The sequence below is a fragment of the Aquarana catesbeiana genome, linkage group LG03 (genome assembly GCF_042186555.1).
Source record: "Aquarana catesbeiana isolate 2022-GZ linkage group LG03, ASM4218655v1, whole genome shotgun sequence".
Lineage (NCBI taxonomy): Eukaryota > Metazoa > Chordata > Amphibia > Anura > Ranidae > Aquarana > Aquarana catesbeiana.
Genome location: NC_133326.1, coordinates 407,053,267 through 407,072,160, shown reverse-complemented (window position 1 = coordinate 407,072,160; position 18,894 = coordinate 407,053,267). Strand labels below are relative to the sequence as shown.

At 45.6% G+C, this 18,894-nt stretch overlaps 1 protein-coding gene across 3 annotated transcripts in view; it reads left to right on the top strand.

Moving 5' to 3' along the window:
• LOC141132388 (rho GTPase-activating protein 7-like) overlaps positions 1-18,894 on the top strand; it is a 314,961-nt gene that overhangs the window by 119,893 nt on the left and 176,174 nt on the right. For all 3 annotated transcript variants that reach the window (XM_073620714.1, XM_073620713.1, XM_073620715.1), the window contains exon 2: positions 3,820-3,891. In XM_073620714.1, coding sequence (XP_073476815.1) covers positions 3,820-3,891 — 72 coding nt within the window. The remainder of the gene's footprint in view (positions 1-3,819; positions 3,892-18,894) is intronic.

Genomic DNA, 18,894 nt, shown 5'->3' with positions numbered 1-18,894 from the left:
GTTTCCTTAGACCAACCACTACATTTATGGTCTTCAACGTTGCCTGTTTCTTTGTGCTTCTTCAAAAGAGCTTGAACAGCACATCTTGAAACCCCAGTCTGCTTTGAAATCTTTGCCTGAGAGAGACCTTGCTGATGCAGTATAACTACTTTGTGTCTTGTTGTCGTGCTCAGTCTTGCCATGAAGTATGACCTGTGGCATTAAAGTGTCTTCCACATCCTTCCTAAGTAGCAGTTTGGCTGTTCCTCACCCAGTTTTAAGCCTCCTACTCAACTGTTTGTTTCAGGTAATGACTATGGGAGTTATTTACTAAAGGAAAATCCACTTTGCACTGCAAGTGCACTTGAAAGTGAACTGAAAGTGCACTTGGAAGTAAAGTTGCTGTAGATCCGAGGGGGTCATGCAAGAAAAAAAAAAACAGCATTTTAGCTTGCACATGATTGGATGATAAAATCAGCAGAGCTTCCACTCATTTCAGATCTACCCCTTAGATTTAGAGCGACTGCACTTCCAAGTGCACTTTCAGTGCAAAGTGGATTTGTCGTTCGTAAATAACCCCCTATGTTTCAACCTACATATGAAATTGATGATCTTTACCACCTGCTTTGTATAATTGATCATAGACCTAACGCTAATCCTAAAAAATCCCTGACTCTGTGCAAGTGTAAGAATTGATGCTAGTTTGAAGCCAAAGGGTAGTCACCAAATATTGATTTGATTTAGATTTTTCTTCTGTTCGCTCACTTTGCTTTTTGTAAACTCCTAAAAATAAACAATTTAAAATATATATTTTTGAAATCATTCTTACTTTACAACATTTCTTCACACCTGTCTAAAACTTTTGCACGGTACTGTACGTAGACAGATCTTCTAACCAGCAATTCAGTGATAAAGTATTGTTTGATATTTTCCATTCATTGGATCTGTTCTGCATATGACACCTGTTTCCCAAGATAATTTATAACGCATACATTGAGGAACAGTTTGAGCTTCCTTTTTGATGTCCATTATTTATTTTTATATGCAACAAGTCATCATGTATTGTGTCTCAGTAACTCACAAGGCACCATTTGTAAGTGTACCCTAAGTTGCCCAAATATACCTTGTTTTACCATTTTATATCTAATTCACTCGAACTATGCCCACCTTCAGGGCCATGTTTTGCATATCTACAAGAAAAAATAGATAGGATACAGGACTTTCAACCTCAGGAATGAACATGAACAACTCCAATATTGAATTACCATATTTTATTATATTGAAAATATTAAAATCAGATTCAAAATAAAAATGTGTATTTCAATTTTGTACAATTTGGTTACAACACCAGACACTTCAGCATCATACCCACTACATAATTGCATATAACATAAGCCTGTAACGATGCATAGAAAACGAATGATATGAGAGTGGGACATCAGGAGAAGCTGAATCTCAATGCGTTTTACGGATTACGCCTCCTCAGGAGATCTTTTTTGGTGCGGTTGATGGGAAAAAAAGTATATATTCGTCACAATTTCAATCGTCACAATAATCACTCCCTATCCTATACATAAATATTGTACACCATATTCAAAACTGGTTATTATACAAATGTGTGGCGCTGCTTAACCATAGGAAAGAGGGGGGAAAATATATTGTAAATCCAGGTCTGTGTCACCTCAAGGGTAGGTATGAATGGGGGCACACTCCACATCCAGGGCATCAAAAAATCTCCTAAAGAATGTGTATTAAAAAAAAAAAAAAAAAAAAGACAAAAACGTTTTCCTTTCAATATATACAAAAAGTATCATACACTTCCCAAAATGCTGCAACAAATGAAGAAAAGGGGGAAAAATATCATACCACTGAAAGGCAAGGAACTAATCCCTTCCAAAAATCAGGAACGAAGGCCGCCTATACCCAGTTGTAGCAGAGAGAAGTGGACCGAAACTCCCCTCCCTCTCGCCCCACCCCATCTGATTTTTAATATTTTCAATCTAATAAAATATCTGATACTTAAATATTGGAGTTTCTAATATTCATTCCTGAGGTTATACACCCCTTCAAAGTCCTCTATCCTGTCTATTTTTTGTCATAGTTTTTGTAGGGATGAGGTGCTTGGTATACATATTCATGCCATTTCTGACACTTTAATGTTTTGCGATCCTATTACTCTAACTATAACCACCTTGGTGTCACTTCACATCTTTCACAATAAAAAAAGCAGTACAACCACAGCCTACCTCCCATAATTTAAACATTCATAATAGATTTTGAGCCACTTATAACTCTTACTGGCCAATAGGCCGGAAGGAGACCTCTCATACTTTTTTTTTTTTATCATATGTTCCAGATTAATGACCCATTTACTTTAAAGGAGAAGGCCAGCCTTAGCTCATTCGGCTGGGCTTCGCCTATGGGTCACAGGGGTCCAATTAGTTTTGCACTCCTGTGACCCGTTTTCAGCAGAGAGCAGTTTGAAGTCCGCTGTCTGCTGATGTCCCCAAAATCAGTTCAGGCATGGCGTCATCCCAACTCTGGTAGTCTGGATCCACCAGGTGCCTGGACTGATAACAGTCTCAGCGAGCCGCTGAGATGGCCACTCCTCGCCCCTCCACAGCTCAGCGCTCCAGTGAGCATGGAGGAGCAGAGCACAGAGAGAACCGAGCCATCGGGAGTGTTCGGTGGCTCAGTTCTCAGTAAAGAGGCGCCGGGAGACAGATGCAGCATCGGACCGATGCTGCATCCACCTAGGTGGACCACTAGGTCCACCTAGGTAAGTATTAATCTGCAAAATACAGGATTCCCATACTTCTCCTTTAGGCTACTTGCACACTGAGGCGCTACAGCACTAAAAATAGCGCCTGTAAAGAGCCTCTTCTGTCTCTCCATTGTGAAAGCCTGAAGGCTTTCACACTGGAACGGTGTACTTGCAGGACGGTAAAAAAAAGTCGTACAAGCCGCATCTTTCCAGCGCTGTAGGAGCGGTGTATACATCTAAAGCGCCCCTGCCCATTGAAAATAATGGGGCAGCACTGCCGGCATAGCGCTGCTGCAGCGGGCGTTTTTTTAACGCTTTAACGCTAGCCCCGCTAGTGGACGAATAGCACCGCTAAAATGATGCTAAAGTGGCGCTAAAAATAGCGCCGATTTACCGCCGACGCCCACCACTCCAGTGTGAAAGTAGCCTTAAACAGATGACACAACTTACAACAGTTTTAGTTGGATTATTCTGTAGTAATATATTTGACCCAAAGTGTTTCTCAAGCCAAAATGTTTTAATTTTACATTTTGGTTAGCGTGGGAAAGAGTTAAAACCTTTTGACAGTAATATTGAGTTGAGGAAGGCTATAATTTGTGCAAGCTTTGTTATTACTGGCTGTGCCCCATCAGATTTTTCTGTACTTCCTGTCATAGTGAAAATGTTGTCACTGATACAGAAAGTCGGGAGAGATCTCCTTACTGGAGCCACAGACATCAGTAAAAAAACAGAGGCTCTTACCCTACCTAAACTAAAAGGAAAAAGGTTTTAACTTTAAATTAGTGTCAAGTAAGTTAGCATTTTATATACAGTATATTGAGTTGTTAAAGGTAATCTTTGAATATAAGAATTACTAATTGTGTGGGCATTTCTTTTAGCTTCCTAAGGCTGCACATAAATTTTACCTTCTAATTCCAGCTATGCACAGAAGCATCCTAATGTGGTGTGTGTGTGTGTGTGTGTGTGTGTGTGTGTTAGGCATGCATGCATATTGTTGCAGTTGATGTATACTGTTTTACACAGTCAAATTTAAAAGTGTTGTTGTTTTTTTTTTTTTTTTCCTGTCATGCTATTAGAGATTGAAGCAAAAGAAGCCTGTGACTGGCTGCGAGCAGCTGGATTTCCTCAATATGCACAATTATACGAAGGTAATTCTATAGGCCAGGGTTGGCCGGCCATTTACTACTTCTGCTAGAATGCTAAGGGCTTGGTAAAATTAAATCAGATGTGCTGGTTTACTGATAACAAGTGTAAATATAGTGGTATACTTTGGTGGTACAGCTCCAGGAAAATATCATTTTTATCTTTTACTGTCAGTATTTTTGTTTTTGTAGCAGTGCAATAAATACACAAATGCCTTTATTTCATTGGTAAAAAAACAGTGTTATTATTAAAAGAATGGATCAGAGAATACAAATTGGATTTGTCAAATTGGAAATTGTGTTTTTTTTATTGTTTTCAGAGTGCATAATAGAAACAGTGTAGATAATATTAGGAAGAAAAATGTGATTGTCCCTCAATTTTTCAGAAAAATGCTTAAGGTCCCTTTTCATGCAAACACTCCGATCGAGGTTCACCTGTCAGTTTGTCATGCGGGCATAAACGAAACCTCCATTCTCTTCTATGTCCATTTACACCCGCCTACATCCGATCCACTAAAGACAGACAGATGGGGATCAGTACCCCTTCTGTCTAGTGGATCAGATGGCAGTCCGCCTTTTTAGAGGGGATCAGTGGACAGATCCTCTGCTGAGCTAGCAAATCGCAGGCAGATTCTGCCCTGTGTGAAAGGACCCTTATTAAAAAAATTCATGGTTTACCATTACAACAGTATAATGCATCTGATACACATAGTGAATCTTCTACTGAAATAAGAAGATATTAGGGTATTTATGGGATTTTTAAGGTGTGTAATAACCTCCCAAGGAGATTTATTTAAAAGAAAAACCTTTTTATTTTTTTATTTTTGAAGGAGCGCAAGGTCTCTAACATCCACCAGCTCCGTGATGTAATCATGGAGGAGTGGAAGAGGACTCCAGTGGCAACCTGTGAAGCTCTGGTGAACTCCATGCCCAAGAGGGTTAAGGCAGTGCTGGAAAATAATGGTGGCCACACAAAATATTGACACTTTGGGCCCAATTTGGCTTTTTTTTTCACTTAGGGGTGTACTCACTTTTGTTGCCAGCGGTTTAGACATTATGGCTGTTTGTTGAGTTATTTTGAGGGGATAGAAAATTTACACTGTTATACAAGCTGTACACTCACTACTTAGATTGTAGGAAAGTGTAATTTCTTCAGTATTGTCACATGAAAAGATATAATAAAAAATTTTAACAAAAATGTGATGGCTGTACTCACTTTTGTGAGATACTGTATGTGTATATTCAGCTGAAAGATGTTCCTACTCACCCCAGGATCTAAAGATAGATTATCAAATTACAATCAATGGGAGTTCAGGGATTCTAAAGATGCCACAGCCAGCCAAAGACTGCAGGTGACCCTGGGAGGCATTTAAGGACCAACTAAATAGATGGTAAAACATTTTTGTAAACCATGATGTATTTATATATAAATAGGGAACAGGATAAATATCTATGAGAAAGCAAACTTACAGAATATGGTTTGCAGGGAAATTAGGCACACAGGGACATAGAGTTTTCAAAGCAGGACGCTCATTAATGGAGCTAAACAATTGAATAGAACAAGAAATCCTTTGTACGTGCTGGTAGTATGAACCAACATTCCAACATTTAATACCTAGAGATGCTTCTAAATCTAACAACCTAATCCCCATGTTGCTATTAAAGCAGCCAGGGGATAACCATAAAGAATGAATGATACAGCATTAGTGCACAATATACAGGCAGTCCCAGAGTTCCGAACCTCCAACTTGCAAACGACTCCTACTTACGAACGGGAGGTGTAACGTTCTGCACATGCGCGCCCACTTTTCGACGCCGCGCACCTCGGAAAATGACGCATGCACGGCTACTTGACAAAACGTTGGAAAACAACGTCTGGCATTCTGCGCATGTGCTTCTGACTTGCGAACATATCAGACTTAAGAACAAACCAGCAGTCCCTAACCCGTACGTAACTCAGGGACTGCCTGTATACGGGATCTCTATTTAAAGAGTTAGTACCTGGAGTCCTGCAGTGTATGTGCATATTCCTGTGTTTCTGGCGGTTGTACTGGCCGAATCAAGCGGCCTTAAATGCCCCCCCATCCAGCCTGTGTGTCACGCGGACGAAAAGACCACACTGCACCTGCAATGGCGTCCCTAGGGGGGGCCAGAGGGGGCCCTGACCCCCCCCAACATTATGCTGTGCCCCACCATGTGCCCCCCCCCCATAAAAAAAAATTGCCTTTTTTGTAAAAAAAAAAGTCTAAGAGGGAGAGCGTCAGCTCCTGCGGGTGATTCCTCCTCCCTCCCTCTGCTCGCTGACACTGCATAATGCGAGCGCTCACATAACCACGGCCGCCCGATCTGCTCCTTCCCCTGCATCCTCATTGGCAGGGAGAAGAGCGAGTTGCAGGAAGGACTCCACCAGGACTCTTAGTTACTGAAAAAACAGACTGATTTCTCCCGTCCTTAGGACAGGAGAACCAGCCTGTAAATTCCAAGAGATGCCAAACCAGCCCTGTCAACAGCAGGGGCAGGACAGCAAGAGGAGGCTGGGGAACCCCACAGTGGCAGAACACCAGGGGCTGGTGGCAAGACAACCTTTGCAACCCTGATAGTTCTCCCACTGCTTTGGACCCTTATATTTTCTTAGTATGCTGGTGACATATATCTCTTGTTTTCTGCCACCCTGGGGGGGGGCCCCAATACAGTAGGAAGGGAGCTCACTGCAGAAAATGTGAAAGGGCCGTTGTGGGATCGTAGTAAAGGGCCCCAGGAGATATATAGTTGCCCCCCTACTTTTGTCCCTGTCCCCCCATGTGCCCCCCCTAAATATGAAAGCTGGAGACGCCACTGTGCACCTGCGCCGCTTGCGTCACTTCCTTAACCACTTACCGACCGACTCCTGTACATATACGTCGGCACTTTGAAGATGGATATCTCGGTAACGGCAGCAGCTGCTGCCACAACCGAGGTATCCATCTTTACAGGAGCCGGTTCTGTGTACGATAATGGTGGTCTCTGCGGCGGGTTTGCAGCGAGATCACCGTTATCAGCGGTGGGAGAGGTGCCACCCCTCCTCCTGCGCCTTCCGCCGCTTACCGGAGCAGTTGGTAGCAGCGGAGGCGATCGGGACCTTTCTGTGCCTGGGTATGGAGACGAGTGAGGCTAAGATGGCCGCCACCCGTCTCCATACCATTGGACGGCTGAAGCAAGGTCATTACGTCAGCTCCGCCCACTTTTCTTAAAGGCATATTTTTTTTTTTTTTATGTCATTTTTTCAAACTTTTTTTTTTTTTTTTTTTTGCATTTTAGTCCAAATATGAGATCTGAGGACTTTTTGACCCCAGATCTCATATTTAAGAGGACCTGTCATGCTTTTTTCTATTACAAGGGATGTTTACATTCCTTGTAATAGGAATAAAAGTGACACCATTTTTTTTTTTTTTTTAAACAGTGTAAAAATAAATGAAATATTGTAAAATAAATAATAAAAATACATTTTTTTTTTTTTTTTAAACCCCCCCCCCGTCCCGACGAGCTCTCGCGCAGAAGAGAACGCATACACGAGTAGCGCCCGCATATGAAAACATTGGTCAAACCACACATGTGAGGTATCGCCGTGACCGGTAGAGCGAGAGCAATAACTCTAGCCCTAGACCTCTTCTGTAGCGCAAAACATGCAACCTGCAGATTTTTTTTAAACGTCGCCTGTGGAGATTTTTAAGGGTAAAAGTTTGACGCCAATCCATGAGCGGGCGCAATTTTGAAGCGTGACATGTTGGGTATGAATTTACTTGGCGTAACATTATATTTCACAATATAAAAAAAATTGGGTTAACTTTACTGTTGTCTTATTTTTTTTCCAAAAAAAGTGCGCTTATAAGACCGCTGCGCAAATACAGTGCAAAAAAAAGTATTTCAATGACCGCCATTTTATTCTCTAGGGTGTTAGAAAAAAAACAATATATACTGTTTGGGGGTTCTAAATAATTTTCTAGCAAAAAAACCTGTTTTAAACATGTAAACACCTAAAATCCAAAACGAGGCTAGTCCTTCAGTGGTTAATCCACCTGACACACCTCTGGGTTCTGATGCTCTAGCCCGCATAATGGCAGCGTGGATGCCCTCTGCTGGCTGGAGGGGAGTGTAGCTGCCCAAGAGACAGTAGTGGGCGAACAGACAGAAAAGTAGGGCTGCGGGGATGACGGGAAGAAACCTGATGATGGTAATGGGTTTTGGACACTAAGGCGCACAACGGCACGGTAAATACAGGCGCTCTCTGGGGGGGGGGAAGGGTAATCCCAAAGATGAGACGCCCTGGACATCCGTATGGTCCCCCAATTGGTCCAAGTCGAGCGGCCATGACAGTAGAACTGTGTGCGTGTGTGTATATATCTATCTCAACCCATTACCACCATTAGGTTTCTTCCTGTCATCGCCGCAGCCCAACTTTCCTGTGTGTTCGCCTGTTGCTGTCTTTTTGGGCTCTACACTCCCCTCCAGCCAGCAGAGGGCATACATCCTGCGAACAGAGCATCAGGACCCAGTGGCGCGTTGGGGGGATTAAGGAAGTGGCGCATGTGCAGTGCGGTCTTTTTGTCCGCATCTGGCCACGTTCCACGCTGGCTGGATGGGAGGCATTTAAGGCCACTTGATTCGGCCAGTACAACCGCTTGAACCACAGGGATATGCACACACACTGCAGGTTATCCCCTGGCTGCTTTTAATAGCAACATGGGGATTAGGTTGTTTCATTTTGAAGCATCTGTCTAAAATGTTTGAATGTTGGTTCATACTACCAGCATGTACAAATGATTTCTTGTTCTATTCAATTGTTTAGCTCCATACATGAGCAACCTGCTTTGGAAACTGTCCCTGTGTGCCTTACTTCCCTGCAGGCATAGGCGTCCTTAAGGGGGGGCTATTGAGGCTTGAGCCCCGAATGTGGGGCCAATAGCCCCGAGTGTCTAAGCGCAGTGGCCCCAGCTGCAAGATCTAGAGCGGCGCATTCCGATTCCCGTGCGCGCCGCCATCAGTGTTATATTACATACAGCCTGTACGAGCGCTTAGCTGGGCAGCGGGCGCTCCCTGATTGGCTGTGCAGGAGGAAGACATAAGGGTCTGTGATCGGCCCGGTGGAGCTGCTGACTGGTCACATGTGGAGGCGGGTAGGGGCTTGACTGTGGGTGATCGCGGCCGCCTGGAGCCCCGCCTCCCTGCCTGGCGCGCGCTGTGTCTCCTCCTGACGGAGGCGGGGAGGGGCTGGACTGTGGGTGATCGCGGCCGCCCGGAGCCCCGCCTCCCTGCCTGGCGCGCGCTGTGTCTCCACCTGACTGAGGTCTCTCTGTTATCTGCCCTTCCACTAGTCTGTCAGCGTGCCACTCTCTGTAAGCCCACCCCTCTGTCATCCCGCCCCTTTGTGTAAGCCCACCCCTTTCTGTCACTGCCCCCCTCTCTGTCAGTGCACCCCTCCTCTGTCAGCACCCTCCCTCTGTGTCAGCACCCCCCTCTGTCAGCCCACCCCCCTCTGTCAGCAGTGCACCCCCTCTGTAAGCACCCCCCTCACTGTCAGCCCACCCCCCCCCCTCTGTCAGCACCACCCCCCCTCTGTCAGCACCACCCCCCCTCTGTCAGCACCACCCCCCCTCTGTCAGCACCACCCCTTCTGTCAGCACCACCCCCCTTCTGTCAGCACCACCCCTTCTGTCAGCACCACCCCTTCTGTCAGCACCACCCCCCTCTGTCAGCACCACCCCCCCGTCAGCCCCCCCTCTCTGTCAGCAGTGCACCCCCCTCTCTGTCAGCCCACACCCTCTCTATCAGCGACCTCCTCTCTCTCAGTGACTCCCCTCTCTCAGCACCCCCCACCCACACCCTGTCAGCACCCTCCCACTCTGTCAGCACCCCCCCTCTCTGTCAGCACCCCCCCTCTCTGTCAGCACCCCCCCTCTGTCAGCACCCCCCCCTCTCTGTCAGCACCCCCCCCTCTCTGTCAGCACCCCCCCTCTCTGTCAGCACCCCCCCTCTCTGTCAGCACCCCCCCTCTCTGTCAGCACTCCCCCTCTCTGTCAGCACTCCCCCCTGTCAGCACCCCCCCTCTGTCAGCACCTCCCCTCTCTGTCAGCCCACCCCCCTGTCAGCCCCCCTCTCTGTCAGCAGTGCACCACCCTCTCTGTCAGCACCACCCCCTCTCTGTCAGCATCCCCCTCTCTGTCAGCCCACACCCTGTCAGCACCCCCCCTCTCTTTCAGCACCCCCCCTCTCTTTCAGCACCCCCCCTCTCTGTCAGCAGTGCATCCCCCTCTCTGTCAGCCCACACCCTCTCTATCAGCGACCTCCTCTCTCTCAGCGACCCCCCTCTCTCAGCACCCCCCCTTCAGCCCACACCCTGTCAGCACCCCCCCACTCTGTCAGCACCCCCCCTCTCTGTCAGCACCCCCCCCTCTCTGTCAGCACCTCCCCTCTCTGTCAGCACCTCCCCTCTCTGTCAGCACCTCCCCCTCTCTGTCAGCACCTCCCCCTCTCTGTCAGCACCTCCCCCTCTCTGTCAGCACCTCCCCCTCTCTGTCAGCACCTCCCCCTCTCTGTCAGCACCTCCCCCTCTCTGTCAGCACCTCCCCCTCTCTGTCAGCACCCCCCCTCTCTGTCAGCACACCCCCTCTCTGTCAGCCCACCCCCCTGTCAGCACCCCCCTCTCTGTCAGCCCACACCGTCTCTGTCAACACCCCTCCCTCTGTCAGCCCACCCCCCCTCTCTGTCAGCAGTGCACCCCCCTCTCTGTCAGCCCACACCCTCTCTATCAGCGCTCCCCTCTCTCTCAGGGTCCCCCCTCTCTCAGCACCCCCCCGTCAGCACCCCCCCTCTCTGTCAGCACCCCCCCTCTCTGTCAGCACTCCCCCTCTCTGTCAGCACTCCCCCTCTCTGTCAGCACTCCCCCTCGCTGTCAGCACTCCCCCTCGCTGTCAGCACTCCCCCTCTCTGTCAGCACCACCCCCTCTCTGTCAGCACCACCCCCTCTCTGTCAGCACCACCCCCTCTCTGTCAGCACCACCCCCTCTCTGTCAGCACCCCCCTCTCTCTCAGCGTCCCCCCTCTCTCTCAGCACCCCCCCTCCGTCAGCTCACACCCTCTCTGTCAGCCCACACCCTCTCTCTCAGCGTCCCCCCTCTCTCTCAGCATCCCCCCTCTCTCTCAGCATCCCCCCTCTCTCTCAGCATCCCCCCTCTCTCTCAGCATCCCCCCTCTCTCTCAGCATCCCCCCTCTCTCTCAGCACCACCCCCTCTCTGTCAGCACCACCCCCTCTCTGTCAGCACCACCCCCTCTCTGTCAGCACCCCCCTCTCTGTCAGCCCACACCCTCTCTCTCAGCGTCCCCCCTCTCTCTCAGCACCCCCCCTCTCTGTCAGCACCCCCTCTCTGTCAGCAGTGCACCCCCCCTCTGTCAACACCCCCCTCTGTCAGCACCCCCCTTTCTGTCAGCACCCCCCTGCCTCTGTGTCAGCCACCCCCTCTCTCTCCTGCCTCCTCCCCCCTTTCACTCACCCCCTTACCTCCTTCTCTCTCACCTCCCCTTTCTCACCTCCTTTCCCCCCCTCAGGGGGTGGAGGCCCCATGATTCCCAACAGCGGCCCTGTGAGTGAGTGTACCAGTTCAAATGTGTCTTGCCGACAATGGAAGGAAAATGGCACTACAGAAGTGCAGCTTTGCTCCACCCCCAAACTCCGGCTTCCACACTTCCTGACTCTAAATGGCTCTCGGTAAAGCAGTCTAATGGGGGTCTTAAGGGGCAGGGGACACTGATGGGGGGGAGGGGTCACTGATCTAATAGAGATCTCTAAGGGGGGTGCTGATGTAAGGGGACTCTGAGCTAATGTAGAGGGGGTGCTGACTGCTGGTGACCCATTAGATCAGCAGTCAGTGCGTGTCAGGTAGGTCAGTGTATGTCAGCCAGGTAGGTCAGTGTGGGTCAGGTAGGTCAGTGCGTGTCAGGTAGGTAACACCCCCCCTCCATACAACCCCACCGCCCGCCACCCCATCATCCCCCCCGGTGCCGGGCTCTGCCTCGGGCTGAAGCCCCTGGTCTTTTTGCCACCTAGCAACGCCCCTGCCTGCAAGCCATCTTCTTTAAGTTTGTTTTCTCAGATCATTATCCTGTTCCCTATTTATATATAAATACATCATGGTTTACAAACATTTTTTACCATCTATTTAGTTGGTCCTTTAAATGCCTCCCATGGTCACCTGCAGTCTTTGGCTGGATGTGGCGTCTTTAGAATACCTGAACTCCCATTGATTGCAGTTTGATAATCTATCTTTAGATCCTGGGGTGAGTAGGGACATCTTTGAGCTAAATATGCACACCTGTATTGTTTGTCTTAATACTGTTTTATGCTAAAATATTTTGTGCTAATTATAGTGTACAGTGCCTTGAAAAAGTATTCATACCCAAAAACGTAAATGTATTTTATTGGGAATTTATGTGATAGACCAACACAAAGTGGCACATTGTGAAGTGGAAGGAAAATTATGATTAAATGGTTTTCAAATTTTTACAAATAATTATCTGAAAAGTGTGGCGTGCATTTGTATTCAGTCCCCTTTACTCTGATACCCCTAACTAAAATCTAGTGGAACCCATTGCCTTCAGAAGTCACCTAATTAGTGAATAGTCCACCTGTGTGTCATTTAATCTCATTATAAATACAGCTGTTCTGTGAAGCACAGCATCACGAATGCCAAGGAACACACCAGACAGGTCAGGGATAAAGGTGTGCCGAAGTTTAAAGCAGGGTTAGGTTATAAAAAAATATCCCAGGTTTTGAACATCTCAGACACTGTTCAATCCATCATCTGAAAATGGAAAGCGTATGGCACAACTGCAAACCTACCAAGACATGGCTATCCACCTAAACTGACAGGCTGGGCTAGGAGAGCATTAATCAGAGAAGCAGCCAAGAGGCCCATGATAACTCTGGAGGAGCTGCAGAGATCCACATCTCAGGTGGGGGAATCTGTCCACAGGACAAAAATTAGTCACGCACTCCACAAATCTTGCCTTTTTGGAAGACTGGCAAGAAGAAAGCCATTGTTGAAAGAAAGCTGTAAGAAGTCCCTTTTGCTGTTTGTGAGAAGCCACGTGGGGAACACAGCAAACGTGGAAAAAGGTGCTTTTGTTAGATGAGACTGAAATTCAACTTTTTGGCCTAAAAGGAAAACGCTATGTGTGGCGGAAAACTAACACTGCACATCACCCTGAATACACCATCCCTACCGTGAAACATGGTGGTGGCAGCATCATGTTGCGGGGATGCAACTGGTCAGAGTTGATGGGAAGATGGATGGGGCCAAATACAGGGCAATTTTAGAAGAAAACCTGTTAGTCTGCAAAAGACTTGAGACTGGTACAGAGGTTCACCTTGTAGCAGGACAACGATACTAAACATACAGCCAGGTCTACAATAGAATGGTTTAGATCAAAGCATATTCATGTGTTAGAATGGCCCAGTCAAAGTCCAGACCTAAATCCAATTGAGAATCTGCGGCAAGACTTGACAATTGCTGTTCAGACACTCTGCATCCAATCTGACAGAGATTGAGCTATTTTGGAAAGAAAAATGGGCAAAAATTTCACTCTCTAGGTGTGTAAAGCCGGTAGAGACATACCCAAAAAGTTATACAAAGAAAGGCTGAGCTGCTGTGAATAAGTGAGTGTGGTCAAAAACCATTTAAATGACCATAACATATACATACACAAATTACCATAAATACGTGACATATAGGATTACTTTTTTTGTATATGTGCAATCAGACATCAAATATGTTGAACAAGGTCCATACAAAAACGTTCCTTTTTTTAAAAAATGTCTTTCACCAGTAAAAGAATGAAAAAGCATCAATAATATTGATATAAAACACCACTCTTCTGTTGATGTGAAGCATGCACTGTTGTCACCCTGGAGAATGTGATAATAGGGAAATTCCTCCACCAAACAAAACGATCTGCCCCTTACCAGATATTTAGATCTCTTGTTTAAGGAGATCGTATATGCAGGTGGCTGTGTCCCCCAGCCACTGGGTCTTTATCAAAATTAAGGCTCCTAGGGTCTCTACTCAGGGGGTCCGCTGGATGTTAAGCTGGCACTCAAATCCCAAGAATGAAAGAAAAAGCTCCATAGCGTAATACTGACATTTATTGGTAAAAAAATCATAAAAAAATGCACTTACAATGTTGTAGAATTAAAATCGCGTGTGTACACAAACAATGCCGGCCGGCTCACAGCTGCTGCCCGTCGCTTCCGGGATCAGCGGTGGATGGTGGTGATGTCAGCACGTCGCTCCTCCCTACGCCGTTTCGACAAACTTGTCGTCTTCCTGGGGTACGGGCGGCGTGCTGACACACCACCTTTATACATCTAACATTTGTACAGAGACGCCCTCTTCTGAAGTCAAGGCATCCGAAACTAGATTCGCCATTTTTAAAATGGGCTAAAAGACTCATATTCCATTCTAGTGACTGGTTGTATACTCTAAAATCTGTTCTTATCTAATACCTCATATCTAAACTTCCGCACCAAAATCGCAAGTTACTATAGTGAAAGCCAACATAAATAAAAATATATAAATGCAAATAAAAAATGTTATTAAAAATGCCAATGACCGTAAAGGGAGAGAGCCCTAAGAGTGTGGGAATCCCACCACACCTGTTTGTAGAACATAGTGGGTCAATAATAATTTTTTACACCCCCACTCATGTATGAATTATGTTCTAACAGTTCAACTCATATAAGGGTAAATTTCTAAAAAATATTGAAATGAAAAATAATTGAAATATAGAATTACAAAAATAAACAAACAAAAAAAAAAAAAAAATTTAAATTTTAACCATAACTCTTGTCCCGGGATGAGGAGGACAATAATCCCCCATGTCACAACTATGCTGGTGATATTATAACCAAAAATGGTCAATCAGATATTTCAATCAGGGGGGCATATATGCATGAATATTAATTGTATCTAATAGTATATCTAAAAAGACACATTGGTTATTTGCCCGCACACCGATGATGAATAAACAAAAAATGTCAGTCTTGCATCTAGAGACGCAAAACATAAACGGATCAAGACTGACTATAGAGCAGTATATTTCTTGAAACAGGGGCACCTTAACATCTAAAATGGACCTACATAATAGGTCCTAAAGTTACCCATCTGTTTTCATAAGGGTTTCATAGAGAACGCCATAAACTATAGGAAGAAGGGTGCACCTTATAAGGTGGGCCCCTAATGAACTGAGCTCAAATGCTCCAATAAAAGCTAGACAGAGGAGTGTCCTGTGTGTCATATTCACCCAAAAAGACTTGCAGCTGTACTTGCACCTAAAAGGTGGTTCTACAATGTATTGACTTATGGGGGCTGAATACAAATGGACGCCACACTTTTCAGATATTTATTTGTAAAAAATTTGAAAACCTTATCATTTTTCTTCCACTTCACAATTATGTGCTACTTTGTGTTGGTTTATCACATAAAATCCTAATAAAATACATTTACAATTTTTGTTGTAACATGACAAAATGTGGAAAAGTTCAATGGGTATGAGTACTTTTTCAAAGCACTGTATATATTTCCTTATATCTTATTAGAAGGCTTTGTTTCCAAGTGCATCCCCTGAGGAAGCCCAGCTTTAGGCTGGTCTTGCTGTAACCTTAAAGACTGTACTATATGAATCTGCTACACTATACTGTTTTTAAACATTATTTTAACCAATGTTAAAAATAAAATGTTTTTCTTTTAAATTAATCTCCTTGGATTCACTTAATAGTCTATGCACCTTTAAAAATTGCATAAATACACAAATATCTTCATAGTTTCTAATATATATCTTCATATCAATTCTTGACAATATACTTATAAAGTCGATTCAAGATCACAGAAGCATACATACAGAATACAAATTCAATACGCCATAATCCAATCTGCCATTCTTATAGGAGTCTATTTGCTACCAGGTCCAACCACGTGTCTAACCAACTACCACATTTTTTTTTTCAAATTTGGTACTGCATACCCTGCGTTTAAAAATGAGGGTTCATTCTGTGTAGGTTGGAGGTTCTACTGATTTCCAGTGTTGTAAAAAAAGTTTTCTTGCTTATACCCAGTATACAGATTTTAGGGTCTAACTTGAAATTGAGTAGGAAAACATTTAGAGTGGTAAGGACTGCACTCCAGCATCATGTAGTGCAGGGGTAGGCAACCTTTGAGAGGTGGAGCTCTACCATGACATCATGGAAGACAGCAAAGATCACTACAAGCCCACAGAGGTCAGTAGTGGGTAGGACAGTATACAGAGATCAGTAGTAGTGTATCAAATGGTGAAACAACATTTATAACAGAATGAAGGTATACTAGACAGTCATGCCAATATCTCGTGAATATTTAAAATGAACAGACACACCGAGAGCAGTTTTGATAAAAAGCATAAAACAAAACTTTAATGGACATCAAAATGGATAAAGTTCCTTTACACATAAAAGTTACTATAAACATTAACAAGACTTAAACATACACACCTATTCCCAATATCCCAAAGAAAGGTCAAATAATACTTAACACTGGCAACAGCTTACACTGGATATCTGGAACAGGAGAATCAAGAGGTTTTTTTTTTTTTTGCTGCATGCTTTCCTTCCACAGCTCCAATGCTAGTGACTCTTTTTTTTTTTTTTATAGTCCTGTATACCAGAGACCAACCACGGGATGTAATCATTCCTCTTGACCACTCACAGGTTGTTTTGTGAATGATGACAGCATTGCACACCCCCCCCCCCCCCCCACCAAAACCACATGGTCAATTGAATATGCGGCAGCCATCTTTAACCGCTTAAGGACCAGTTTACTGTGGCAGGTTGGCTCCCCTGCACGAATCGCTGTCATTGTACGTCGGCCACTTTTAAATGAAATAGGGGGCGCACGCGCGCCTCCCACAGCGCAACGCCAGAGCAGATGCGTGTGGCCAGCTGCCGCAATGTCCGCTGGCCACCCGCGATAGCTCCACAGAGAGACAGAACGGGGACATGTCAATGTAAACAGACGGATCCCCGTTCTGTCAGGGAAGCAGAGAGATCTGCTGTTCCTAGTGATTAGGAATAGCTGTCTCTCTACTCCCAGGCAACCCATGCCCCATACAGTTAGAAACGCCTCCCAGGAAACACATTTAACCTCTTGATCGCCCCCTAGTGTTAACCCCTTCCCTGCCAATGACAATTATACATTAATCAGTGGCTATTTTTAGATCTGATCACTGTAAAAAAGTGTCAAGTGTCCGATCTGTTCGCCGCAATTTCGCAGTCCCGCTAAAAATCGCTGATCATCGGCATTAGTAGTAAAAAAAAATATAATAATAAAAATGCCATAAATATATCCCCTATTTTGTAGACGCTACAGCTTTTGTGCAAACCATCAAAAGACACTTATTGCGATATTTTTAGTAAAAAAAAAAAAAAAGGTAGAAGAATACATATTGGCCTAAACCAGGGGTCTCTAAACTTTCTAAACAAAGGGCCAGATTATTGTCCTTCAGACATTAGAGGGGTAGCAAATGCCCAGAGTCCGTGGGAGTAAACAGTGTTTCTGACTTTGTGCCCAGTGGGAATAAAAAGGAAAAAAGACATAGCACCTCTGGTCAGTAGGAGTGGGAACAGTGCCCGGTCACTGGTATTGGAGGAATAGTGCCCCATCGTTGGTGTTGGAAGGGATAGTGCCCCATTGCTAGTATCAGTGGGAGGAATAGTGCCCCATTTCTGGTATCAGTGGGAGGGATAGTGCCCCATTGCTGGTATAAGTGGAGGGGGGATAGTGCTCCATTGCTAGTATCAGTGAGGGGGGAGTGCCTTATGTCATGGAAAAACCCACCATACTCTTTTACGCTAATAAGCGCCCATTTCGTCTAACGGTATAATGCATCTTACCTGTCACTCTATTTCCCACATATCCCCAAGTAAACAGACATGACCACATCTTATGTCCTTATCTCAGCATGACTGCCCCCACCAAACACAGCACTGGGTCTTTTATTCAAAGACAACAAAAGCAATGACAAACAGGAAGTGATCGCCACAACAGCCAATCGCTTCCTCCATGGGATTTGACCTCGCAGGATATGAATGTCAACACAGGAAATCCTTCCAACAGGATGAGTTTATACGAAATAATGGCTAGGGGAGTCTTATGGGTGTGTCTAGGCAGGGACAGTGTGTATGTTTTACCTGGAAGCCCTGCTCTTCAACTAAACAAAGGAAGCCGCATGGCTAACAAACATGAACTCATGATCGTTTTAGCAGATGTACGCTCATGTCACTACTGTGTGCCTGATCAACACATTTGGGGTGCTGTGGCGTGCACCTGCAGATAATCTCCCATCCACACTGGACGGTAGTATAGTCTGGGTATGCTTGGTTCTCTGAACAATGCAGAATAAGGACTCACGAAAAACGGTAAAAACTGGAGCTTTTGAGTTATGGTGTGTGAAGCCACAAGTGGAACGCTGCACACCCGCCAAGGAGGATGTGGCGTCTGCAGCAGTGGGCACAGGCACCAGCAAGGCTCAGGTAGGAGGCAGCGGTTAAAGTCTGCCTATTCCCTTACCTGTTCCGATCTCTCTCTTTCTTTCTTTTTACCTTTTCCCCCTAGTGGCAAGGGGCCTGTCTGGGCAATGGAGGTTTACCTGTTTCTTCCTAGTGCACATGTGGGGTGGTCCATAAAAGCAGAGGCTGGGTCTCACTAAGGTTCCCTGGTTTTCTTCCCTTTTTTGTTTGCTCTCATAGGCCAAGAGCTCTGACCCAGGCAAAGAGATGCCCTTCATGCAGGGCCAAAATGGGAGAAAATTGGAAGAAAGCCCTATGCAGTACTTGCATCACTTATTTAGTCAAGGAGGAATCGGCTTCTGTTTGTGATGACTTGGTTGCCTCTGTAAAGAAGGAACTATATGCCACGATTCAGACTTTTCGTGACTCGTTGGTTAATCCG